Source organism: Xiphophorus couchianus, chromosome 3, assembly GCF_001444195.1.
Source record: "Xiphophorus couchianus chromosome 3, X_couchianus-1.0, whole genome shotgun sequence".
Taxonomy (NCBI): Eukaryota; Metazoa; Chordata; class Actinopteri; order Cyprinodontiformes; family Poeciliidae; genus Xiphophorus; species Xiphophorus couchianus.
The window spans coordinates 20,578,705-20,605,786 of record NC_040230.1 but is presented as its reverse complement, the minus strand read 5'-3'; the positions used below and the strand labels follow the sequence as shown (position 1 = coordinate 20,605,786).

Genomic DNA, 27,082 nt, shown 5'->3' with positions numbered 1-27,082 from the left:
AATGAATACAATTTGCTAACATATATTATTATGAAGATTTGGTTATTTTTGTCAAAGTTTGCTTGTGTGTATGTACTTCGTTTTACCCTGCTTCTTGGTGGGTTTGTTAATTGGAGCAGCCAGGGACTATAAAAGGCTGCATGTTGGCCACATTGCATGGTGGTTGCTGCTGAGACCCTAGGCCATTGTAAGCAGGGTTGTCTGTGTGTTAAATGTTGGTGAATAAACACCCAGTGGGTCTGCACCGTTTCTCTGCCTCAGGACTCCTGCTTAATCCAGCCGCTAGGGGCCATTCTAACAGTCATGAAAGTCAAAATGGAGCTCAGACTGAATCATGCAGCTACAGTTTGTTGAGCTGTGAGTTGATTTCTCATGGAAAGGACTGGCTCCATAAGCGTTTTCTATGTTGACAGGCAATATTAGGCAGCTGTACAACATCACCTGGAAATTTTCAGCATGTAAGGTTTTGTCATAGTAATTAAGAAAAACAAAAGCGGAAAACATTCTTTTTACTTGCATGTTTGGAATTCAAGCTCTGAGTTGCGAAAATGATCCGGAAGGCTCCCTGAGGTAGAAATGAAGTGTCAAATATTTGCCTCAAAATCCAATATGGCTTCCACATATTTACAGTGTAGACATGACTGCAGGAATAAAAAGTGCATTTATATTTGCATCTGTATATGTTCTTTTCTTAGTTTTTTAGTCAGTCAACATCCAATAGTGCTGGGTGTATCTCTGTTGTATTGAACATGTTTCCACACTGAATAAACAACATACAGCTCATAATGGTTGATGTCTGCCCTGAGCAAAACTTTCGGCCGTTCCCACTGGTTCTCCTAGTTCCACCTGGATCTCAGCTAAGTTAGCTATGATGATATTTCCAAATCCAAGCTCTGACTTCACAGGTAAATGCAGCATGAAGCCACCAGCAGCTTGTTCCCAGTTCAGTGTTGTCAACTTTCCTGGGCGTTCACTTCTGAGTATTCCTGAAAGCAGCTGAAGTGCCAATACAGATACTAAAATCTAGTACTAAGAGGTCAACAAAGAGGCACACATGCCAGACAATCATATAGCTGTAGCTAGATATAAGCCATTCCTAGAGGAAAAGAGGCTGTAACTTTCAGGAAATTTTTGAAATTGAATTGCTGTTTTTTGTTTTTGTTTTGCATCATTAGTTTCAACAATGTTCAGCTGCGTAGCAAAAGCTGTCTGTTACTTGTCAGTCTATCCAGTTATTTCTGTGTAAAAAAAAAAAAAGAGTTTGCCGTTGTGCAGACTGGATGGTGCAATCCAGACTGTAATTTCCTCTAAAGGCTTCCCCACTTTCATCGAGTCTCATGAAACATTTGGTGATATTTGTTTTCGCATCACTGCCTTTCCCACCAAAATGAGTGCCGCCACACACTGACGCTCTCGCTCAAATTAGCCACCTACCAATGCCGAGACAAAACGAAGCACACACATACTGGGGTGACACACACTTTGGTTATAGCAGCTTTGTAGTCTGTTTTGCACTAATTACTGTTGGAGAAAATGCACAGTTGCTGGGTTCTGTGAGTTTTTCTTTCTCATGGGAGTTCTTCCTTTCATTTTCCTGCTTGTTACAGCTCCAGCTCAGGTATACAGAACTCATCATTGCTCTGAGATAGATTTCTATGCATGTGGCTAAACATCAAGCTTGCCTGAAGACTGCAGCATGTCCTATTAATTAATGTATAGGAAGTGACAGTGTCTGTTTAAGTTACTGCCACACCGAGTCCATTACAAACAGCTTTTTACAGCCTAAATGAGCTCAGTTTATAGTGAGCACACACTTCCTCCTTCTATCCTGTTGGCGTCAGCAGACGGATTTTATGTCATCCATCAGCCATGGATGAATTGTTACTGTCTGCTGAGACTTATGGTTGAGGGGGATGTGTTTGTAGCAACAAAAAATGCTGCGTCTGTACACACGGTGTAGGAGGTCCTCGAGGACATCTCCAAAAGCACGCAGCATACTCTACTCGAACTGCAAGTGAGTTTTGAAGAGTCCTCCACATATTCTCCTGGGGTCCCGCTGTTCGCTGTGTGATCCAGGTTCCTTTGACTACTTGGACCGATAAGCCACAGCGGAGGGACAAGGAAGCTGCTTTGAGAGTACCTCAGTGTATGTGCAGGTAATTGTTCAAATAAAGACCTCCAGTTGCAAATTCTTCAAACTGAAACTATCTGACAGGTAATTTAATATGCAGATTTATTTTTTTTTGTAATTTGGTTTCTCAAGCTTTGAGATTTTGTTTGTCCCAGCTGTAGCATACAGGCCAACACATGTCTCCTACAAAAGCATTCTTACATATTATTAATTTTTTCTTTACTGAATCAAAGCCACAAACGTCAGGTTGCTTTATTGGGATTTTATCTGACAGTTCAGACACTTTCTCTCCAAAGCATATGCCCATTTTGGTCCTCAATATGCAATTGTCCACAGCGCTGATGGTAATGTATAAGCTGTAGTCTTGCATTTCCCATAGAAAAAGGCATTCACTTTGCTACTGATAACACGGAGAGAAGATGAATCTTTGTAGAGTTGCATTTTGAAGAATGGCCTTCAGTGAGACAAACGTTACTCCAGCAAAACCTTCAGTGAGACAAAAGTTACTCCAGCTCAAAAGCTTGAGGTTTTCTAAGGAAGCAGCTCATAAATGAGGTGACCCCTCTCATCTTTTCTTTCATCTTCAAGGCCTCGGAACAAGAATTAATAGCATGTATTTTACATGCGACAACAACAGACAGCCAACTCATTTCATGTTCTCTGTATTCATTTAATGTGCCCTGCAGAACCCATTTGTGAATGATTCAGGATTCTAACAGTCAAGTTGTTTCTCTACAAGAAAAACCAACCTTGAACTCATATAATTCTATTCCTCCTCTGGAACCGATAAAGAATAACTTTTTTAAATAATTTAGTCTAGTTGCTGCCAGACTAAAATCGTGCTAACACTATTGAAAAAAAGCCACCATTCAGTGTCTCCTCCTTCATAAAGAATTTTCCTACTTTATAGAGCTAGAGCATTTAAGATTAGAGCTGACTGTTACACTACGGGATTTTGGCTTTCAGGATCAACTCACTAAGTTAGACTGAGCTCAGTGTTCATGCGTGACGACACAATAACTTTAGTTCAGACAAACCCTTGCTCTTTCAGCTAACATTTGACTAACGTTTAGTAATGTCTGAACTTCTTGATACCTACTCTGTAAAATAAAAAAAGTTATTGCAAAGTAACAACATGGTGATATTTTTAGTGCTTGTAGTTAAGATTTAACGGGTTATGTAATATAACTTTGTTTCTAGATATTATAAACTTTTAAACCTGAGTCCACACGAGACCGTCACCACCGATGTCTCTTCAGTGTCTACAGTCAGTAATCAACATATTCACGTCCCTTAAGCTTTTTCACTTTTGTCATGTTAAAATCATAAACTTCTGTATTTCTTTGGAAGTGTAACTGTATTTTGTATTATCAAAATAGAAAATTACAAAGTTCAAATATCACAAAAAAGCCACTTTGTTCTTTGTGAAAATAAACATTTATAGTATAGGTTTGAAAATTGCTGTATTGATGTAATATTTTTTCCTTGCAGATATGGTGTAAACCCAGCAATATTTTTTATGACGCACCTAAAACTAGTGTGAAGCCAACAGAAACAGGAGAGACATGACCTGAGATGCTTACGGCTGTGTTTACACTGTCAAAATAAATAGAACGAGTTGAAAGTTTTCAACTCTGGTCATTTAATGTAATAGAAACTGCAATGCTTAAATACAACACGTCCTCCTATCTTTGCCACACAGCCATACCTCCTTTCCCACAATATAACAAAATGTGCAAAATACATTTATTGTGCTTAAAAAAATGAAATATATACAAACAAAATTAGTGATGTGTTTAAAAGCAAAGTTAACTTTAAGACTAAAATAACAGAAAACAACAAACCAATGTGCATCCCCCTCATCGCACGCCAGGCAGGCCTTTTAGCAGGGTGGCTCTGCTTTGTTTTATTTTTGATTTTTCGGCTTTATGGCTTCAGAGCCTTGAGAGTAAATCAGTAGGTTTAAACACAAAACTATACAAACAGAAGTTTAAAATGGGTTTTCTTTGAAAAGTTTTTTGGAAAGAAAAAAAGGCACAAAAAAAATCAAATAAAAGGATTAAGTTAATTAAATGAACTTAATCTAACCAATCAAAAGTTTAAAACATCAATCACTCTCATGAATGTGTTGAAATATAAGAAAAGCTGCTCACTGAGGCAAAACCTCAGCGAACATCAATTAAAACGTCTCTGCGGCGCTCATTATTGATGATCACCTCCCTTTCTTTGAGCTTTTCTCCAGCACCCAGTCAACAACCTACAAAAGGAGACAACAAATAAGTCAGCGGGACGGGAATTGTAAAAAGAAAACCAAACCGGTGGATGATGGCATTACCTGTTTAACGTTACTGCTGGCTGCTTTCTTCATTTCATCATGCAGACCCCGAGATGTCTTCAGATCCTGTGAAGATACGAAAGTACAAACGTATTAAAAGAGGAAGCATTTATTGAAAGTAATATTATTCAAATTCAGTCTAAGCCTAAAGTAAAGGCCAGCAATCCCAAAACAACACAGCGTGATGATGAACATTGTTTTAAATTTCTATGAATGTAATTATAGACATTAGCAGTCACATAATTTTTTTCATTTTCAAAATTTAAACCCCTAAAATGTCAGCTTTAGCCATCATAGGCTGATATTTTCAGAAAAATGTGTTTTTGTTACACCTGGGTCCTTTTAAAAACAGCCAAATAAATGTTAGATAACACATTTATTCCAATTTTTCTTTTTTTTATGAATGCTATATTCTAACTTCAGTTCTCACCATACCAACTTTGTTACCCATGAAAAGTCACTTTTAGTGTTAAAAGTCTGATGATGTGGAAAAAGCCCCCAAACATTTCATTTCTTCTGTAACATACATGCAAATCACAATTTTTGAGTGTGCAATCCGGCCCTGGGAGAGTTTTTTCTTTTGCACAAATGCACTGGTAAGAACCTGGGAGGTCCTTGAATTTCCAAAAAACATTTATTCCCATATATTTTGATTTTTTTCAACATTGTATTACTTTTACAAGAAGGTCATAAGAAACTGCAAGCAAAAATACAGAGAAAAAATGATTTAATTAAAAAAGAAAGTCTGAAACTAGCATTGAAATTACAGTGCCAGACAAAATAAAAAGTGTTAAATAAAAGGTAAACAATGGCACGGTGAGGGCATTAATGAGACAAACCTTGAGATAGAACTTGGAGATATCAAACAGTCTTTTGCTGCAGGCCTCGAAGCATTCATGCTCGACAGCGATCCCATGGTGTTTGAGCGTTTTAGCTACAATCTCCTGCAGCATCTGAGGAGGAACACACACTTTTGTATTAGTACATCTGTAGGAACATAAAAAGTAGTTCTGTTTATTCCCCAACCACCTAATGCAAACTCAGTTCACAGAGACTAATTTTAGCATAGTTTTCCCTTTAAAAACAGTGAATGTCAAAGTGTCTTTACTTTGGGGGGCAGAAGGGGGGTGACGTTCTTACATAAATACTCGCCTTTTACATTCACAGAGAGAACTTGCAGGTACAAACATGGAAATATTTCACTGGCGGTCCTGACAGGGAAAAAACACATTCCTGAAATAAATGGATCCGCCTTTAATCTTGTCACAGCAACGGTTCTGAGGAAGCGCCATAAATTATTGTGAGAAATCATCAGTGCTTTTCAGTCTCTGGAGGAGTGGAAAGACAGCGTTTAATCTCTGTCCTGAATAAAGAGAGCGATCATTGTTTCTGAATAGAGCCAACTGTTCTCCTCTTCACTCGGGTTCGGACGATAAGCGCGTTTGCATAGTAATCGGAAATCAAAATGAGTGAAGGTCGGGAGGTGGAGGGCGCGCCGAATGTTGGACCTGTGACTCCATGTCGAGTCCTGCGTGGATTTCTGAGTGTGAATCCCATGGATGAGGGACAAAACTCTGTGTGTGGCTGCGGAGGCAGGGAGTAGGTGATAGTAAAGTTTTAAAAAAAAAAGTGAATAAGCCGTAGCATTACAGTGCAACCCACACAGTCAAAGTGAATCGTGCAGAATATAAAATATTTATTTTTGCTGGAGCCGTTGCACGGCTCTCATCTGTAGCAGACAGACAGACGGTGGGTTTGATTGTGTGTCCATCTGCCACTAGAACTGGTGGTTGGGTGGGGGTGGAATATTCAGTTGTTTACGGAGTTTTGTAAAAAATAAAAATGAACTGTGTAAATACTGTGGAGATTTTATGGGAAGAGCACATCTTAATGTTGAAAGATTCAAGATAAAAACAACAACTCTAAGTTATCAAACTGCAGGCTCAGCTTCTGCATGGCAGCAAGTGTCAGCTGTTTAAAAGTTCAAAAAGGAACAGTGCGCATTGTTTATGTCATCTTATATAGTTCAATAATTTAAAAGATTCCCATTGTGTGAATAAATATATAAATGTGAGCAGTATTTAGAAGAATGTATAAAAGCCGATCTTTCATAGTAAGCATCTGTTGTTCTGACAACAATGAGAGAAAAATGAAAAGCAGTAACAGAGTTTTAATGAGCATCAATCCAACTCAAAAGTTGTACAAAAACACCGTTTTTTTTTTCTTTTACTTTTGAAATGTTTTTCTCACAAAAGACATTTTTCAGTATATAGATTTTTTTCTATTAAATGGCATATTGGCATTGTATTTTTCTTTTTGTTAAAAAAGACTATGTTTGGTTTGAGAGAAAAGAAGTGTGTCTCTGTTTCAGGGTGATCAATAATTTCCCCCGCTACTTTGGCAGAAAACACCTGTGAAAGTAAAGATATCGCTCTGTGCTGTTTGTCCTTTTTCTACAGATTATCTATATTTATCAAAGGCATGATTGGCACATTAAAAATATATATAACCTTTTCTTTCTACAGGGTTCAATAGTTAAACTACGTTCAACAATTTCTAAAAAGAAGAAAAGGGTGAAAAGGCAGAAATTTACTGAGGATTTATTTTAATCTACATATAGTCAAATACACATTGATGCATACACTCCTATAAATGACCTTTAGAAGGATGAAGAGAAATTTCAAGCTTTTTATAGTCTGGCATAACAGAATTTCTAAAGCTCATATAAAATAGTTAGTCTCCTTGGACTGCCTGGGCTTTTAAACACAAGAACAACCATGTTTCAATCATCTAACACAAATAGTCTCCCTGAGATTAAAAGAAACTAATTAGGATGTTTAAGAATAATCCAGGAACCAAGAGCAAGGTTCAAGTCCGATAAATGGAAAATACTGGAACACTGGTGTCCCTCTGCACAGTGAAAAAGGTTTTAAATCTGCATGGAGTGAGAACCAGCCCTGTAAGAAATGTGCTTGGAGTATTAAAGGTCAAACTTTCAAAGCTAAGAAAATTGTACCAACTGTCAAACATAGTTGTGGGAGCATCATGCTGTGGGGGTGCTTTGTTGCTACTTGTACATTAAACAATGTAGAATAAAGGGAAGCACAACTTCACCCGAGAAGCTAATAAATTAACTTGGACACAGTTGGATAAAGATCCTGATTGAAATCATAAGTGACTTTGTAAAGTATAAAAGTCTATTGACGACAAAAAGAAAATCAGTATAACTTCCAAATTAAGGATTAAGACAAATGTTGGTAAAGGAACTCTGTCATGTTGCACAAAAGTAAACTAACAAGCATAACGAGGCATGAATCACTCACCCTGTTGTGTTTCTGGGAGCGAGACTCTTTGGAAGGTTTGTCCTCGTCTTGTCCCTGATTGACCTTCTGCTGTTGGGGCTTCGGTCTTTCTGGACATGGCAGAGTTGCTAAACCTGCAGAGTTAGAATGGAAGCGTTAATGTGAAGGCATAAAAGCTATTTCCACTCTGAAACAAAACAAATTCAAAAGAAGAGTCGTGACACAGCGGCGTCCCTCGTTTCTTTCAATTCTTTCCTGCTCCAAATGTTCTTGTCCTACCTGACGACCGTCTTGTTGCTGAGGAGAGGCTCGTACAGGAAGAGGCGGACTGGGATCTGTTTGCTTGTTGCCGAAGAGACCTGATGGCGGGATGTGTGCCGCTGCTGCCACTGCTCTGCGAACACAGCGAGTCACTGCTCTCCGACTTCACCAGCCTTGATGAACACAGAGAGGAGCAAACCCTAAATTATGATGTACTTCCAGGATTCTCCTTAGTTTTACTAAATCCACTTCCTCACACAAGAGGAATATAAAACATCAAACCTTTTGCGAGGATAACCTGCAGCTATGTCAGTGTCCCAGGACCTGCGTTTCAGCTGTGCTACATCGTTGTTCTGCAGGGTCTCTCCATCGGGAACACTTCCTGGTTCTGACATAACAGCAGGTGAGGGGGCGGGGCTGAGGGCAAAGGGGAGAGCACAGGGCTCCTTAGAGCAGGTCGTCTGGGTCTCATAGCGAATCAGACGGGACTGGAGGCGCACAAAAGCCTGGTCTCGGTCCAGGGATCGCTGCTTATCCAGGCAGAATCTGCAAACAGAGACAGCTGGGTCTAAATCGGAGCCTCATCATATTTAATCCTTTAGAAGCTGCTGTCGTGAAAGAGCAATGAGGGTTTTATAGAAACTGACTCTATGCCATGGTAATGAGCTGATGAGGCAATGCTGAAGGGCATCTTGCTGATTGTCCTGGGAGAGAGGTCTGGTGACAACTGGAACATGTTATTACTGTTGAGAAAGAAGACAGGGAGCAGCAGACATAAAGAGAGACACATGAGTAGGCAGAAAATCAAAAGACCTTCATAATCTTTTGATTAAACTCAATTTTCACAAATGATGATGATGATGATGATGCTCTGCCCACCAAAACTTGCTAAAGACCCTGTGAGTAGTGTGGCAAACATTTGTATTCAATCCATTTTAATCCTGTACCACCAACTACCTTCAGCAGTCAAGCAGATGAGCCTGTTGACTGGAAAACTTTTTCTCTGCTACCCTTAGAATGGAATTATTATCGAAAGAAAATAATAACAATTTCTATTTTCTTTTTTGACTCCAGTCTAGTAAGGCTGGGCCATGAACATAAGTTCATGGGCACCAGAATAAACACTAAGTATTTATTCAGTGGTAATTCTGTGAGAACAGTCTTTAAAAACACAAAATAAAGTTTCTCAAATGTAAAAAAAAAATCAGTTTCCATATGAATATCTCAGACAGCTGCTGTTAAAGCCTCACTTTTGGTGCTCAACTTAGAGATGCTTTACACCAAGTCAGGGGAAAAAACCCATCAGAAGCAGAACCCCTAGAACCTACCCTCTGCTTATAGCCAGCGGTTGTAACTCCCCTGTGGGCAAGCCATCAGATGTGAAATGCTTCAGAAGTTCTTTGGCATCTAGTAAAGCAGATGAGCCCCTCTGGCTGTCTTTAGGGCCCAGGAGGCTTTCAGTGGAGCCGGGGCCCAGCAGACCAAGCCTAAGAGACATATAAATATAAGAATGATAAATACCTATATTCTAGGAATTAGAAGCCCACTCTGGGGGAAACCGACTGAGAAAACCTTGCTCACCTCTTCCTCTGCCGTTTTCTCTGCAGGTTTTCTATATTGTGGAGGACGGTTCTCTCAGGCCAATCAGATGGTTGTTGGGAGACGGTCTGTAACTCTGGAATAAAAATAATACAGTTTAGAGCTGGATTTAAAAACTAGACAAAACAAGTCTTAAGTTTAAGGTCAACTTCCAACCCAAGCTTCAATTGTTTGCAGCCTTTAAAAGCTTTTCCTTCGATCTGCCTTGTTTAAAACGTCTCCACACTTGTCTGCTGAGTTCCTCAGTCTTCATGATGCTCTTTGTTCACTAATGTTCTCTAATAAATCTCTGAGGCCTTTCCAGAACAACTGAATTTACGGAGAGCAGATGATTTCTGAAGACAATAATAAGGTCAAAATATAAATGGACAACACACACGATTCAGATATCCTGGGAAATCGTATATAACCTTCTTTTAGCTTTACAATAATTGGTTATTTTGATTCCATGTATCATATATAACCTCAATAAAACGCTTGCTGTTCCACTATGATAAATTGTATGTCGTGGCTCTGTGCTTTGCTTCATTTTAACCTCCATAAACCACAACCTCAGGTAAGTCATTCTGCTCTCACCCCAAAAGTTCGAGCGTACAGAAGCGCATGACTAGAGAGAGGAGAAGCAGGGAATATCTATCATTTTTTAGATGCAGATGGGAAAAAAAATTCACAGCTTCTTACAAGGAACAAAAGTCCTGCTGTCATAAAGAATCAGCAAAACATTATACAGGTGGCATTATATATTAGAGGTGAAGAGAAACCCACAGATCATGAAAGCAGTTTCAGGGAGCAAAAGCTGGTGCATGATAAACAGACGGAGCTACAGTGCCGTAAGCTGCATAATGTAAGCAACAAGAGCTGCGTGATGGATTACAAGAGTTATCTGAACTTTCCCCTGATACATGTCAACACACAGAGCTTTTGGCAGGATGGGAGTCTGAAGGAATGAACACGAGCTAAATATTACCAACTCTGCACATTTTCTTGTGTTTGGACAAGAAGACCGTAGGTAACAGTAAACAGGACAGGCAGTCAACGCTGCTGACAAACGGCTGGAATGAACATCGCATGCACAGCAATAGCCTGAGGGAGAAAAGTGTTTTCTGCGTGAAGAGATGACGCTTTGCCCTAAAAGTTTATCAACCCACACCTCCTTTGAATGGAGGGTGAAAAGGGATTTACAGGTAAATAAACAAAGTTGCCCTTTATACTGCTTGTCTCCACATGCTGTCAGCAGCCCATCAAAGCTGTTACTAATTTTTTTTTTTTTGCAAGTGCTTCTTTTGTGCAATGTTCAGGAGCACTTTATTTATGTGAGTGGTGCAGAAAACAGAATATACAAGACAGACAATAATGCACACTTTCTGAGAAATGACTAGATAAATCAAGTAATTGCTCAGCTGCGACAGTTTCTCTTAATGTTTTTACACATGCTGAGCGAAAGCCTCAACCTCCAAGCAAAGACGATTAAACTATGAAAATAATGACGGACAGTAAAGTGAAAACTCATTTCCAACTGATATTAAAGCATTTATGACATGAAAGCTGATTGACATCTGAGTCTACAAGCCCTAAAGCTAGAAATGCTGCTACCTTCACCACACACATTTAGCTTTAATTCCTTTCAATACGGTTCATTTGCAAATCATAAGCTACTGCTTTCTGAAATGGTCACCCAATGAAGTTACACGTTGTGAAGACTGATGTGCTAAACAATGAGCAGCCATAAGTAATACATCTTTTCTAGCAAGCAGTGGGTTTCTGTTTTCTAGTGGAAAACAGTGGACTGAAGAAACTGAATTCTAAAGAAGGCGATGAATCTTATTCAGAGAAGAATAGCTTTTATTGAATGTTATCATAAAGCATTTTCTTTGTTAAACTGGGAAAACCGTTGAAGGCAATCAGACAAAGTGAAAAACAGCATTTAAACACAGCGGGATAAAATAAAAAGAGAAAAAAAATGTGCAGGTTTGAATTCTGTGTCAAAGCAAAATGTTGAGCTGCCTTGTTTGTGGGATTTTCTTGGTTCATACCTGTACGTTCTGCAGGCTGCTCATTTGTCAGACATTTTTCAGCGATTGGAAGAATGGAGTCAAACATCTTGAGGTATTGCTCCCTGGCAAGATTCAATATGGCCTTCAAGTCATTGACGGGCACCGAACACGAAGCTGAAGTTTCTTCTTTCTGCCCTGGTTATAAATAAACAGAGGCAGGATTTTGTTTTGGCAACATCTTAGATTTGTGTGGAATTCACTCCAAAACTTGGACCTGTGTGATTTCCACTTTGGTGGAACACAACTGAGCCTTTTCCAAAGCCAGTATGCCTTTCATAAATTGGTACGAAAATCCTTTAGAAAGAATATGTAACACTTTTATCTGAAAGAAATTAGCTAATCACTGAAATGAACCAATGATATTTCTTCGGTGGCTGGTTTTCAGGGGACACCTGAAGTTGGTTCCTACCAATTTCTGGCTAGTGAAGACATCAAAGCTGAGAGCTAATACTAACAGTCACAGTGTTTGGTGTGAACATAGTTATTGGACGAAGAAGGTAAAGTTAGCCATTTTCAGTAGCAGTGAACTGTTTAAATATGAAATATGAAATGTAAAAATGCATTCAGGCTCTTTCAAAAAATGAGAATTCAGATAATAGAAAGATTGAATGTGTTATAGAATAGTTGATCTGTTTTATCCTTTCAAACTATCTCCACTGGTACAAGCTAAATCAGGAAATATTGGTAAACATGTGGAAATCTGAAAAAACGGTCAGGATCTACCTTCTCTGGTAATGCTAATTATGATCACAGCTAATATAACATTCTAAGAATGGTTTATAATAAATAATAAAGTAAAGTAATAATATGGAGATGCACAAATAAACTGGCCCTGATTTCCAAAATGTTTAGCGATCGGCCGATACTTACTTATGAAAACGATCTTATCTACATCCGCAAAGGTCTGAAAATCAGCAATCTCCCCATTGTTGCTAATTTAGTGACTTTGGAATTGCATTTAAAACAATGTATCAACTAAAACTGGAATCAGTAGCTCAGGCTTTTTAAAGTCATTGGCCAGAAAACTGCAATAGGTGCACTCCTAATATAATCTCCCTCTTTGTTGTAACATAAAAGTAAAACTTTCTTTCACACAGTGTGACGTTGCCTCTGTTTCTAGCAGGCTAGAAAAATCATTTCAATCCTATTGATAATAGTTTTGTCGAAGAAAAAGTAATCACCTGGTATAAGCTTGCTAAAACTTAAAAAGAAAAAAAAACTGACCAATCCAACAACATTAAAAAGGAAGGTCGCTTAAAAAGGTAAGGATTGAACTGCATTTTAATCAAAAAATTTTTTGGTTGTATTAAGTTGCACAACCCAAAATGTAGGCTTTTCTGTGATTTTTGAAGTTTCATGGTTAACAGAGAGCTGGTGAAACATAAAGACAATGATAAATGAAGCTCTTGAAACACAAAAGCCTCAGCTTGTACAGTGACCACACACACGTTGCAGAGACAAGTCGAAGAGCACAAAAGGGCCCATCAATCATTGGGAGCACACTTAACTCACACACTTAATAATAATCAGAAGAACTTCCGAGGAAACTGCTGAACTTCTGCATCTGGCCCACGTGCTATTTTACTATTTGATGCCGTGTCTAAAGAAATAAAAGTCTAGTAATCTGTCAGAAGGTTACACTCTGCTCATGGCTTTTTAAAAATGTTATACAATAGTTTTATACAAATATCACCCAAAAAACACAATCTCTTGTAATTGAAACTGCATAAAACAAATTTTCAGTTTTTCCTTCTTAATTTACCATGTTCTGTTTCACTTACTAAGATATTCTTTGAGAACCAGAGCCTGAACCTGGGCCACCTTTCTTTCCCTCCTCAGTAGAGAATCTCCTTGGAGACACAACAAAGGATGGAGGAAGTTGCCGTCGGCCTCTCCTGATCAAAGAGAGGAAATGAAAGAAAAAGGGATGAAATAATAGATGTAACTGTAGATTACTCTTTTCATTGTTAACATAATTAAAAAGGCGGATTATATTTTGTTAGATGTTGTCTGGATTTATGTCTTCGACAGTATGTAAAAGTGTATGTCATTTGTGTTGGACGACCTGATAGTGAAAAAACACAATCTTGTCAGATGAGAAAATGTTTAAGGCCATACAGACAAGAATTAAGGATAAATTAGGCATAACATTATGACCCCTGCTCAATAGTAACTTAAGGCTCCACCTGAAGGTGTGATATGCCGTCTGACAACAAGATTTTAGTGGCAGATCTTTCACGTTTCAAGGTGTGGCCTCCATGGATTGGTCCAAGATACGCATTTGATTGGATTTAAGTCTGATGAATTTGGAGGTCAATATTACACTTCAAACTTGTGCTTGCACAGGTTCTACTTTCAGAATCAATGAGATGTTTTAAAATAATTGAGCCCAGAAGCAATTAGACACTAAAAATAAAATTTAAATTTCTATGAAGCCTGTTCTTCATTCACATTCTGGCCATTTCAGTGCTTTGCACTCCAGGTGGTTGGTTTATCTTTTATATTTGATTTTCAATATGGGAACACAGAGGCCAAATTTTACTCCGTTTGAGAACATTTTGTCAAATGGATAAAAAAATAAATAAATAGCAGATATTAACAGATGCCAGGAAAGCTGAACCTGTAAATGGTAAATCGGCCACAAGTCATTGCAAAACTGGAGCGGTAAGAAGTGACTTAAAAATCAGCTTTTCCAACAAAATACTTCTTTAATATAAAGGGCACCTTCTGTGGCTTCACTTTGCATTTTAAGGCTTTTTAACTACAAAAGACCGTGTATTCAAGGTTGCATAAAATGTTAGCAATAGCACCAACTCACTAGAGGAAACCTCACAGCAGGGCTGAAATCTCATGTAAAGCCAAAAAGAAAGACGAGAAACTTTCAGTTAAAGGACTTTCTTACATGTCCACTCCTCTAGATACTTATAACCAAACTCAGCCATCCATCTACAACAACTCCATTTCTCGTAAGCGTCACTCTTCTACTTCTCACTCCCACAAATTCTCTCTGAATAATTCTTATTTACCCCTTTTCCCTATTATACTGTCAAAATGACAAAAATAATAATAGCAAACTCAACTAACTTGTGCTTTGAGAGACAAGAGGAGGAGAAAGGAGACAGAAAAATGGGGACATGTGGGTTTAATAAAGTGAATTTGTGGAGTCCAACAGTATTAAAGTTCAGTTTACTGCAATATAGACAAGAGGGTGAGCCATGACAACCGTCAGCTTCTGCAACCATGGTGCTTCCATTTTAATAAAGGTTAGGAGTTTGGAACAACAACACATTAAACAAATGACTACCTGATATTCATTCCTCTGCAAACATTGATAAAATACTCATTATATATGAGGACAGTGCAACTCTTCAGCACAGGAGGTTGATAGCTCAATTTTAAATGTTTTTTTAGAATCAGAAGATGCTGACAGTCAGGCTCAAAATGTAAAATTAATTTTATTCAACCAAGAAGTAGAGAGGCTGGCATCTATCAAAGAAGATTCGAAGTACCGGTAAGTGAAGAAAAAATATTTATCGGTTTTTCTCAATAATCAGTGGCAAAATCTTTATTTGTATTACAGCTATTAAACCCTTCTTCTAATTGCAGGTTTCAGCAAGTAGACTGGCAGCATATCTTTAGTGATGAGCCCCAAATCTTTGTGGCTGGAGCACATCTTTACCATCACCGTAATCTTTATTCACATTTAGTAATGCCAACTGTCTGAATCATGAAATATTTTTTTAACAGGAAATGCTAAAGGTTGCTAATTGCTCACTCAGTAAACATGTTAACTTTAATTTGAAAAAAAAATGTAAATCCTGTTTCACTGCAGGGCTGTTTGACAGAGACTGGTCTCTCTCACACAAAATCATGATAATTATGATCCATCATGACAAAAAGACTCCTTAATGCTCCCGTACAGTTACAAAAAAGCAAAATTTCAAATAATAGAAAGAAATATATATTCTGAAATATCAAAAAATTGAGATGGTAAAATAAGTTTAAAATTAGCTTGTAAAACAGGGTCATACTTGATTTGTTCACTTTATCCTCTGGAAGCCTATTAAGTGAAAACCTTAGATTTTAATGGTTTAAGCCATTAAAAAGCAAAACAATGACAAGATATATGTAATTAAAACACAGCAATAAAAAAAGAGAACAAGAACAACAGGTAGAGATCATAATGACACTTTAGACCAGCCAGATTAGTATTTAAAAATTCAAAGAGAGACAAAGGAGTCATTACATCAATTTATAGCTCTGTTGCAAGATATTTCATGCTTGGTGAATGATATAAAAAACACAGCTTCTTCCTGCTCTGAACAACGGGGGGGGGTTTGTTCCTTTCAGGGGGTTTTGAGAATTATTTTTGCAATAAACCTTTCATTGTTAAGACAGCAAGGATTTTTAATCTGTAAAACAATAAAAAAATTCATTATTCAGCCACAAGATATGTGACTGGTGCATCTCAACTTAGTTTTTATAGAAGGGTGCTGAGTGAGAACATAATGTGCTGCATTTAGAGAGTACAATTGTACAAGTGGTGGATGTGAATGGATGAAATCCAGACACGCGGGGAAGGTCTTAGTGGAATCAAGGATTAAAATGAAACACATGAACAGGAACCATTACCTCATTCAACGACTTGACCAACAAATCATCTGCTCAACTAATGAATTCAAATGATTTACAACCGTTCTGAAAGAAATAAGGTACATTTACAAAATATGTTATTAGACCTGTCTACACAGCCAATCTAACTCAATGGGACACAGTTTGTTCCCTTGGTATAAAGGCTCAGTGCATGAAAAAATAAATAAATACAAAGGTCAAGATTTCAGTAAATATTCTTGACACAAAAACACAGCAGTCTTATCATATAAAATACCTGATGAAAAAGGCTTCTCCCTTAGCAAGCTGGAGAGGGTTGCCATGGCAGCAGCTCCGTTAAGCTGACTGTGTGAATGCATCAACCTGACCCTGCAGGTACCAGAGCCAACATCGTCCGCTCCCTGGACCAGCAGGAAGTAGACTGCTCTTTCACCTTTCACCTCAACATCGGGCACTGCAGAACAAAATGATATATAGAGAGTCAAAGTATAGAAAAAAACAAAAATGTTTCAGTTTTCTTCTTTGTTCGGTTTGCTTCACACAGCAATGCCTGCTTGGAGGAGCTCATTTTCAATTTTTGAATAGGTCATTTCAACTTTTGTACTCTTAATAATAAATCTATTATTTGAGGATCTAAGCACACAAAATACATCATCCTTGTTGTTCCATTTGCTGTATAAATGTAAATTTACTCAAGGTGAAGGTAATCATTTATTTCATGCCTTTCTATGTTTTTCGATGCGCCTAGCATTTTTGTTTTATTTTCCATAATAATTCATTATATCACACTCAGAGGATTCATTTACTAACAAAGTACCTCAATAATTCAGTACAGGTGCAGTTGATTTCATAAGATGACAGGCCACATCTCAGGGGCTGCAAGTAATTTATTTCACAGCTTAAAAATGCAAAGTCATACCAAGAAAGGACTTTGGTGTGCGGGATAAACACTCTTTCCAGCGCTGGGAGCTTAGTTGACTGGCTGGAGGCTGGGTGATGGGTGTAATCATACAGGATAGGCTGAACAAAGCTCCAACCTGGGAGAAAGACCAAATAAACATGAGATCGCCCAAAACCTTCAAATAGCATGAAAAACGTGTCTCCTCAATTTAATCCTGCTATTCACAAAAAGTTTGCGAAAGATTTGACTGGAATTAATTAAGCTACAAGGTTGGATATTAAAATATTTGAAAAGATCTTATGTATGTAAACAGCACAGACAGCGATCAGTACCTTTCCACGGAGAGCGCTCAGCTGGTCCAAGAGAAGCTTAGCTTTCACTGACTTCCCAGACAGGCCTCTTTTTATTTGTTGTAAAGGAACATTGCAAAATCCAGGCAACAGAAAAAAGACTTAACTGTGATTTATTTTAATAAGAGGCATTTAATATTAATAGTATTTGACTTGTTCTTCAATAATCCTATTGTATTTTTTGAAATGAAACCATTCTAAAGCACAACATGGATGAAATTTTTTTTTCCTTCTTTTTTAATGCGTTTCTGTTCAGGCTTATTTTTTAAAAGACTACCACAATGTATTATAACTAATACACTGCACACAAATATAATAATTAAGTAATTATTATATTTGACTCTGATTACTTTTATCTTTTTGCCTCATTAGGAAGGCATAGTATTTTTTGTACTGATGTGTGAAATCTTATAATTGAGAAAGAGTGTGCCATACATGCATATTGAAATTAAATGTTATAAATTTTTCTTTTATTCTTAAACACACAGATGCACATAGGCAGATGCATTAGGAAGGATACAACTCAAAGTGAGTGTTGGACATCAGAAAGGTGGGCAGTTCTGACAGATCAACCACCTGAACCAAGTCTAAAACTGGAGCATAATAATGGAAGACCTGCAGAACCAAAGCACATAGAGGATGAGTGACAGCACAATATGTTAAGAAAAATCTTCATACAAGGATGTTTTTTAAAAATAATGCACACACATCTAAAAAGAGAAATAAAACCACAGCACATAGTAGGCAGAGCAGTGACCAGGTATGTGCATTCAATTCAGTTCGATTCAACTTGCCAAGGCCTCGTACCTTCAGCTGTGCCTCAATCCCCACTGAACCTCCAGCAGGAGGCGGGTCCACAGGACAAATCATCATGAGCTCAGTTATAGAAAAATGGAAGCAAAAATACTTCTTCCCCCAGTATAGCTAACAAACCTGTATGTGAGTGTTTGTGTGCAGGTTATTTTAAAAGTCATTTTCCCAGTGGTGCTGAGGTATGATTGTTGTCATCGCTCTTTTATTTTTTGTTTTTATGCCAAAACAATCTTTGCCATCTGTTTCTGTGTACAGGAGTCTGATGAGATCACAGACACATGCTTTCTGTTTTAATCCCTACGGAGAAGTAAATAAGCTGCACACACAACAAACCCCTAGACACATCTAAACTTTGGAGCCATTTTAAAAATTAGGACAGAGACACACAAACATGCTATCACAACAGGGAACCAATAAAATAAACATGCATGTACAAATTAATACTTACAAAATTTCCCTAAATAACACTCACATAGAAGTAATGTCTACTTATTGATTGTCTAATTAATAAAACAGAAAGATCACCTCTCTATGTCCATAAAAAGTCAAATATTACTTTGAGTTCTTTGGGAAAAGTCCTCTTTACTCTGTTTTATTGGTACTTATTCATCTTTATTGTAAGCCCATTACTGCACCGTACTAGGCATAGTAATGCAATTGTTACAAAACACGTGATACAAAAGCAAACTGTACAAACAAAGCTCTTTATGAGTGCATATTGTCCACAGACAAACATTAGGAGCATAACAGTCATAAACTAGAGCAGTAATGGTTCTGCTTAATGAGTCTAACTGTGTCTGCAGAGACAACAAGTCTCTGCAGACACAGTTCATGTCTAAGATGGTGGCTGCTGCCGTGGCAAATTGAAACGTGGGTAAATGTTGAACTTTAATGAGAAGCAAAAATGTTTATGTATTTCTCTGTTTTGTAACAACTACAACAAACAACTGCATAGTAGTTTACAGCTTTTGATGTTAGTACTGGACATTGCACAGATCTGGCAAGGTAAGTCTGTAGATATTTGGTAATTGTTAGAATATTATGGCAAGTGCAGTACAATAATGTTTTTTTTCATGAATAAATAATACTAGCTGGATTCAGCCTCAGTGTTTCAAACATGAGAAATCACCATAATCACTTAAATTAACATTTTAAATGCAAGAAAATTATTATTTACTCCCTGTCAATATTCAAAACAAAAATATAGGGGGAAAAATGTCAAAAGCAGAAAACCTGACAGAGTGAACAAAGGTGATGAAGAAAAATTTCCCTCTTCAGACCCCATGGACTGAATGTATATAATAAAAATGTAATTTTCTAGCTGAATGGTCATGAGGAAGAAAAGAGGTCAGCAATTTTTTTTTTGTTTGTTAAAATCGATTTGCTTCAATTGCCTGAATGTTACAAGTTCCGCTATGCAATTAAAGGCCAGCAAGAAAGTGACCATTTTGACCTCATCTCCTTGCAGCCATCAGAAACCATTAGGAGAGAAGAGTGCACAGTCTCCATTCTACTAAACACCTGGGAGGAACGACAAGGCCAAATGGGGTTCCTAAGAACAGAATGAACAAGAATACAATCGCTCTGCTCCTCCATTTAACCAAAACCTTCCCCAGGCTTCAGATTAACACACAAGGACAGAAGCAACAAAAAAGACTACATGGTATTAAAATATATTCATGAAAACAAAGCTCAAAGTACATTCAGGACTTAATGCATTTTTAATCTAAAGCAAAAAATCCAATCAGTGTTAAAAAGGTCAGGGATACAAAAATTTGGTTTTGAGAGACTTACCTCAGAGTTTACTTTGTGACCCATGGTGGGAGCCTGGAAGAGACCCGAGTCTGATATCCGATGCGCAAGAGAGCGCAGGGAAAAGCCATCAAAGCGAAGTTCTGATACATACTGAGGCAAACACACACGGGAAGGAAGAGAATATTAAATCACTAACAAGCTCTCTTAGTAAGCACAGCGGTCGCTAGAAATTAATTGCTGTTCTACACAAACCACATAAACATATTGTTATTTATTGTTATTGACTTTCCCCTAAATTGTCTTTTTAGAAAGTGCTTGTTACGCAGCATTTGCTGGAAAAAAGCCACGTTATGCAACTACCACATGGCAGTTTGTTACAGATACCAAGACCAGTTCATACAGAAATACGAGCTGCAGCACAAGGCACTGAAGCGGTGTTGTTCCTTTTGAAACAAGCTTTCTTTAGAGACTTCTTCTGTGTTCTCCTCTCTCCAACTGTGTACCTTTTAGCAAGTGGCAGCTGGAGCCCACTTACTTCTAAAGGCAGCAACTCAGAAAAGGTCACTTTAGTGAAGGAGAAGCAGGATGCTTGCCTCAGCAGACTCAGATGAGACAAAAAAAAAGAAAAAAATCCTCTCCTGCATGCAACGGAGTAACCAGCACCATGGGATATGGATGGATCATATATAGCAATTTAAACCCTGACAAGTGAGCAGTACTGCTGATGTTACAATACTGTCCAAAATCCTGGTAATTATCAGCGATGTTACACTGACACTAGTTCATAAACATTTTTGAAAGACAATCAGAGTGGACACTAAAGACTCAAAAGGTGTCCTTCCAGCCTCCAACGCACATATTTCATAATTTCTTAAGGTTTCGATAGTAAACAAGCCCTTTCCACAGAGACCTATTGCCAACAACAAGCTGGGGTAAAAGAACATCAGAGTATCAGGCGTTCCAGATCGCTCTCAGATGTTTATTTACCCAGGCCTTGACTTCTCAGAGTCTTTATGGCTGTAAATATTCCCTATTAACAGTAGAGTCAAATTGGGATCCTTGCCATTTTGTAGCTGAATTGCGTTTACGTCACCATGACTTAGTGGAGGATTCACTTGACATATTTTCCCATCAAACCCTAGTTCATGAAACTCAAGAGTCCTTAAGTGTGTTAAAAAAAAATCCTTTAAAAAAACTGGATTGAGTAAACTTTTAAAAAAGTTCAGAGAGTTTCATTATACACAGTGCACATTTCTTTGTTTAAAATTTAACAAGTGAGGACCATTATTGAACTCCAAGGATCAAGAACACTGCCAAGCATTTCAGATCTGTGACTTATTATGTAACTATCACAAGGCTGTTGGAGGTGTTAAAAGAAACCTTGAGCTCTCTTCTCTCAGAAGGTTGTGCTATGACCTTTAAAAACTAAAAAGTCCTCTTATAATAACAGAGTAATGCTTTTTTAGAAAAAAAGCTACATGACAGTAAATTTCTGAGAAATAGACAGATTAAAAAATACCAAAGAAACCAATGAAGTTTGGACAAAATACCACAGGAGAAAGGAACATTCCAGCATCTGTAACCTTATAGATCAGTGAGTTAATAAGGACACAGTCACAATGCCACTGTAGACTTTGTAATCATAAGAAAATTTAATTTTCACTTAATCTTCATTCACTTGAAAGCTACATTGTTTTTAATAGGGGTGCATTGATTTGTCGACACTAATTTCCTTACTTTTGGAAGATTGGTGATTGGCCGACTGTGAAGCCGCTCTTATCCCCTGATCTCATCTACCTCAACAAAGGCCTAACAAAAATTAACCATTGTCCCCTGCTGTCCTATTAGAGAGGTTTGACTGATAGACCGGCCCACCAGGTCATGTCTGCAGTTAACAATAGTCATCCCACCTGTTGCCAACTTGGCAACTTTCTTGCTTTATTTAGCGACATTTCAGACAAAAAAAATTAGTATTGGCCAAACTCAAAATTGGCAGGTCAAGCTTCTTTTTAAAAAAATGTTTAAAAATAAAATAAATTTTAATCGGCCAAAAACCTGCAATCAGTAAACCCCTAGTTTTTAAACATGTAGATTAGGGGTGTTATTGTAAACACGAAAAATGTTTTGATATACAAACATTTTTGTGTACAAGTGAACCTGGAGGGGACAGGTGGAATCCTCTTGACACAGAGTTTGGTTGCATGTCTGCTGTTGTAAAAACCTCACACAGCATTTGAGACTGGTTAAAATTTATACAGTAGATTTAAAAAAAACAAAAAACAAAAGAGAAAAAAAACTTGAGCTACAAGAAGACACAGCTTGCAGACAAAAACAGCTCCTAAACATTTTGTGCCTCAATGAAGCAAAAATGTCCGTTCCCGTAAGCTTTGTTTAGCGTGTTTCTCAGTGAGTAATTCTGCTAGGCTGCATTGGCCCGGGCCAGGCAGTCAGTGCTGCCAGGGTAGAGTTGGCAACACTAAGATATTTCCCATGACCTACCGATGACCTGCAGTGATTACTCCATTCATTCAACAGCAGTAAAAGACCACTGCCCCCCCAAGGGAGAGACAAAAAAGTGTAAAGATTTACTCTCTAGGCTGGTCTGACTACATGAATAATTTAATATTAAAGGATAAATCAACAAAAATGGAAGCATAATTCAAGCCTATAAACTGGAATTTGTCTTATAGAGTACAGAGAGATGCTATTTCATTAAGACGGGACGTAACAAATAACCGTTTACAGTGCAAATTCCACACATTCCTTACAAATAACACATTTAAAATAAATTCAATCTCATTCAAATATTAGCAGAAATATCCATCCGCAACATGGATAGATAGTTGTGTTTTCAATTAAGTTAACATTTATTTTAAAAACTAAAACTTGTAGGTGTGACAAAAGAGAAGAACCATTTTAAACATCTTAGTCATCAATCATAGTGTGGATTCTCTTCTCTGAACCAATGAAAAAAAAATAGCGTTTGAGTATAAATTTTTCCCTGAAACCACCCAACCAATCCTTCCAGTCTGTAATTAATTACTGAATTACTCATGACTTCCTGATGCCTGAACAGTTAACACCACACTTACATTGAGCAGTTTACAACTAAAGATGATATTTTCTAGTAAACCAAAACTAAGAAATCTTTGAGCTTGTATCCTTCAGGCTTATGAAAATAACTTAAGAATTTATTGTTTCTTGTTCTCTTTAGTGTGCATTTACACACATGTTTTTCAAAAAGTCCATATATTCCTGTGTGTGAAAAACTACCAACATAAAATTGCTGAGATGTGCAAACATCATCCAAAAAAACCTCTTCCTCTTCTTTAATGAGACGTCCCTTTTGGGTACCACCACCAGAGGTCTGAATCACTACCACCCACTCTACTGTTTATCATAGTTATGTTGTTTTGGCCAAACAACAGTAAAGTTCCCTTAAATCCCAAAAACAAGAAAAATATGAAATACATTATTTACAAAGAGACATTTCCTTACTGTTTAATGTTACTAAGCGTATTCTTCTCTTAAAACTATGGGAGGAAAAGGTTTTGTTATGCTCTGTGTGTTTTTGCATCCATTTTATTTCACTGTTGCGAATATATTTTTGGAAGACCTGTAAATGAAATGATAATGAAGTATTTGTAGTTAACGTTCATTAAAAGTTGAAAAGAGACAAAAAACTTTCTTTTGAGACAATTTAAAAATGAACCAGTAGGTCAGGTTTTCTCCTCAGTTCTGTTTCTCCTTTATATCATTAATTTCAATCATCTCTACATATTCCTCCCAAAAATACATGGTTGTTTTCTGACAAACTGAATAGAAAAATCTCAGTCCTCACCTTCTTTTCTCTGATAACCAGGTCTCCTCTCCACAGTTCCCTGTAGTCGATACAGTTGAACAGATCAGCAGGCTCCAGTAGTCTTGCACTCAGAGAGGATGCTACCTTTTCCCACCTGGAAGAAAGGAAGCAAAGCTTCCTCATTAAGTTGAGTTTTATATCTCAAAGCCTGATTCAAGTTCACCGATTCGAACAGGCATGGTTATTTTTTTAAGGTTTGAATTGGCATTTTGTCAACGAGCTCATATTTATACATATACTGAACATACTTTTGATCAAACAATTTACTACGATTGCTCATTTTTACTCATCTAACTACCCCTAGTGGTGAATCGGAGACACAATTTATTTGTAAGAAACCAATTTGTAAATCAACATTTTCATAAACATAAATTTGCACATTCTGTACTGGTCTAATGTATTTGTCACTTAGAATGAGTAATCTTATGTTTTGTGTAATTGCTGCCTTCTCACCCACTAATGTTCTGCGTGACAATATTGATCTTTGCACCCTGCCAGCTGGCCATGTGTTTCAGGGCTCCCAGCAGAGGCAGCAGGTCTTTAGCTGAAGGGGACGGCTCAGCTGAGGCCAGCAGCAGAACATCCAGTAAGGCTTTTCCTAAGAAAGAGTTAAATGACAGTCAAAAAGATGTGTCTCCTTTTCAAAAGGTAACTTTTATTACAAATATTATAATTTAACTGTAAAAAAAAAAAAAAAACACAGACTGAAGCAGATCCCTGCCTCGAAAACCAAGGAAGCCTTTCTTAGTAGCATGAATCTTGGATCTTGTTCTTTGTATTTTTAATCATATCAATATCCATAGGTGTAGATCAGAGCATAGACAGACCAGTAAACTGAAAGCTTATATACATATCATTACATACATATTGTAATGATAGAGAAACTCTAAACAATAGCGTGAAAAAAGAAAAAACACAGGGAGGAGGGCCGCTGTGTTCTTATTTACCTGGCGGAGGCAGCTTATCTGTCAGCTGATGAAGTCCGTCTGCAGCCTCTTCTAACAGCCTGATTGACAAAGATAAATTACTTTATAAACGTACTGTGCTCTTTTATGTTTTTAGAAAAATACACAAAATTTACCTTAAGATCATTTTGTCTAGGGTAAGGGCTGGGGTTATGATATAATCATAGGTACAAGTCTAATACACAGATTTGTTTTATGAATTAGTTATAAATGTAAACTCAAGGAGACGGTACAAGTACAGAAAACAAAATCAGCCCTCACTCTGCCAGAGGTGGCAGGTCATCTGCTGCCTCCTGGTTACTAAGAGAGGTCAGACATTCTTCGGGTGTAGTAAGGCTCTCCTCCTCAGAGTCTGTTCTCTGATGGTTTGTTCCCAACTCTTCCCAATCAGAGTTGCAAAACTATAAAACGGGTTAAAGAGATTTAAAGATGAAACTCATATTTGAAAGCCTGAGTCAATCATCTAAATCACAAAATAAACGTTTATTCACTTTGTGATTCATTCCCTAGTTAAACACCAGAATGGTAATTTGTAAGACAGAAAAATATCACCAAAATTGTTTTGAATGTTCTAATTTTCTCACTTGTGTCGCTCCTCGGCACACCTGTACAGCAAAGTACCACCTTGTAGTTGCTGGGCTGCCACTAAGGGAACAAGCTGAGGAAACAAAGAGAGATTGTGGTGTAAACACAGTGCATGTATAAAGCAATCATAGTCACATTTATCAATTGTCTTACCTGGAAACTCAGAAATCCCTTTAGCTGACTCCTGAGCTGAAATCTCCAAGAGTCTTTCATAGATATTATTTAGTGCCTCCAGGCCTGGAAACAGTCACAAAATGCTGTCAAGCTTCTTAAAACTAAAATACTGATTTACTTGACACAGTCCTGTTTAAACAACTTCCCTTATTAGCACAGAGCAAACTACTAATTATAAAAATATTATGCAGTGCGTTGAAAACTTAGCTAAAGTAAAAACTAATTTCTGATATTTAGATGCAGGAAAACAATATTTCGCTAGACTTAAGAGACTTTTTTTTTCATTTTCTTCTTAATAAAATAGCTCAAGTTGAAGAACACATTCCTTCCCATCACTACTTCCTGTAACAGAAGTGTCAAAAATAGCGGCTAGATAACTGACTTGTGAAAAACTGCTTTAACGTTGTCTTAAACAGCAGGATTTATTACTATTACGAATCTCACACATCCACAATACACGTCTTAATTTACACTACTGTGTCTTAAATATAACAATAAAACACTGGACAAACATGACAGTAAGTTGGAATCCAACCACAGATTTATAGCGTCACAGTGTTAATGAAAACCTACAGACGAGCATTTATGAAATGCATGAACTCATCAAAACAGTAGACAGCTGGCTAGCTAAATAAGATTCAACAGCTCTGAGTTTATAGATGTATATAGTCTGTTAGTAACTAAAACTTACATTTATGATCGCCAGTCAAGTGGTCATCACCTTGGCAAAAGGATAAAACCAAAACGTAGCGGTCCATGTCTAAGTTTAAAACTGTAGGTTCTTTGCTGTGTTAGCAAACTTTCCCGCAATGTCAAATTTCCCACCAGTTCTTCTTCTTCGGTTAGAAATGACGTCAAAATAGCAAATTATCCTCCTGCGCCCTCTATCGGGCCGAATTTGAGCTACACTGTGTGTTAGTGAAGGTCGGGGGAATGGTTCAAAACTCTTCATTTTATGCATACAAACTATTCATGATAGTGAATGAATATTAATGTGTGTGAAATACACATTTAATTCTATTAAAGTTTTATTACAAACTGTAGTATACCTTTTCTAACCTGTTATACAATGTATAATTTTATTTTTCTCCATTAAATAAAAAGATTTGCATTTCAACCAAGAATACTACTTGTTTATTTACAATTTACTACATGCTAGAATATTAGGATAATATTATTTCAAAGCTTTGTAAGCTTTCGATCAGTTAGTCTGAGTTAAATGGAGGCACACCTGGGGGTGTATTTTAAGGTAACACCTCAAACACGCTGTTCCTGACATGTTTGACGTGTGTGACTCATTTCAAGAGATTGAAATTAGTACTATTCAGACAGTCTTAATGGCCACACAGCGAGGAAGAAGTGATGTCTCCAAAGCAATGATAAA

General features: G+C 37.4%; 1 protein-coding gene across 1 annotated transcript; it reads right to left on the bottom strand.

The window, feature by feature from the left end:
- Positions 1–3,749: 3,749 nt before the first annotated feature.
- Positions 3,750–26,652, bottom strand: mtbp (MDM2 binding protein). Its single transcript, XM_028013252.1, has 23 exons — positions 26,390–26,652; positions 25,678–25,761; positions 25,524–25,597; positions 25,201–25,340; positions 24,922–24,980; positions 24,428–24,572; positions 23,954–24,068; positions 20,152–20,262; positions 18,065–18,159; positions 17,527–17,593; positions 17,213–17,330; positions 16,571–16,747; positions 13,464–13,577; positions 11,662–11,817; positions 9,611–9,704; positions 9,358–9,516; positions 8,677–8,772; positions 8,312–8,575; positions 8,048–8,202; positions 7,790–7,902; positions 5,306–5,419; positions 4,467–4,532; positions 3,750–4,388 (listed from the first exon to the last, which is right to left on the bottom strand). The coding sequence occupies exons 1-23, from the start codon at positions 26,454–26,456 to the stop codon at positions 4,344–4,346; spliced, it is 2,628 nt and encodes an 875-aa protein (XP_027869053.1). The 5' UTR covers positions 26,457–26,652; the 3' UTR covers positions 3,750–4,343.
- Between the last annotated feature and the right edge of the window lie 430 nt (positions 26,653–27,082).

Coding starts and splice junctions, on each gene's coding strand:
- mtbp (XM_028013252.1), bottom strand. CDS start 26,456: ATGGACCGCTACGTTTTGGTTTTATCCTTTTGCCAAGGTGATGACCAC. Junction 13,578..16,570: donor GGAGAAGCCTTTTTCATCAG/GTATTTTATATG, acceptor CTCTTTGATCAG/GAGAGGCCGACGGCAACTTC. Junction 8,203..8,311: donor GCAGGTTATCCTCGCAAAAG/GTTTGATGTTTT, acceptor GTGTTCATCAAG/GCTGGTGAAGTCGGAGAGCA.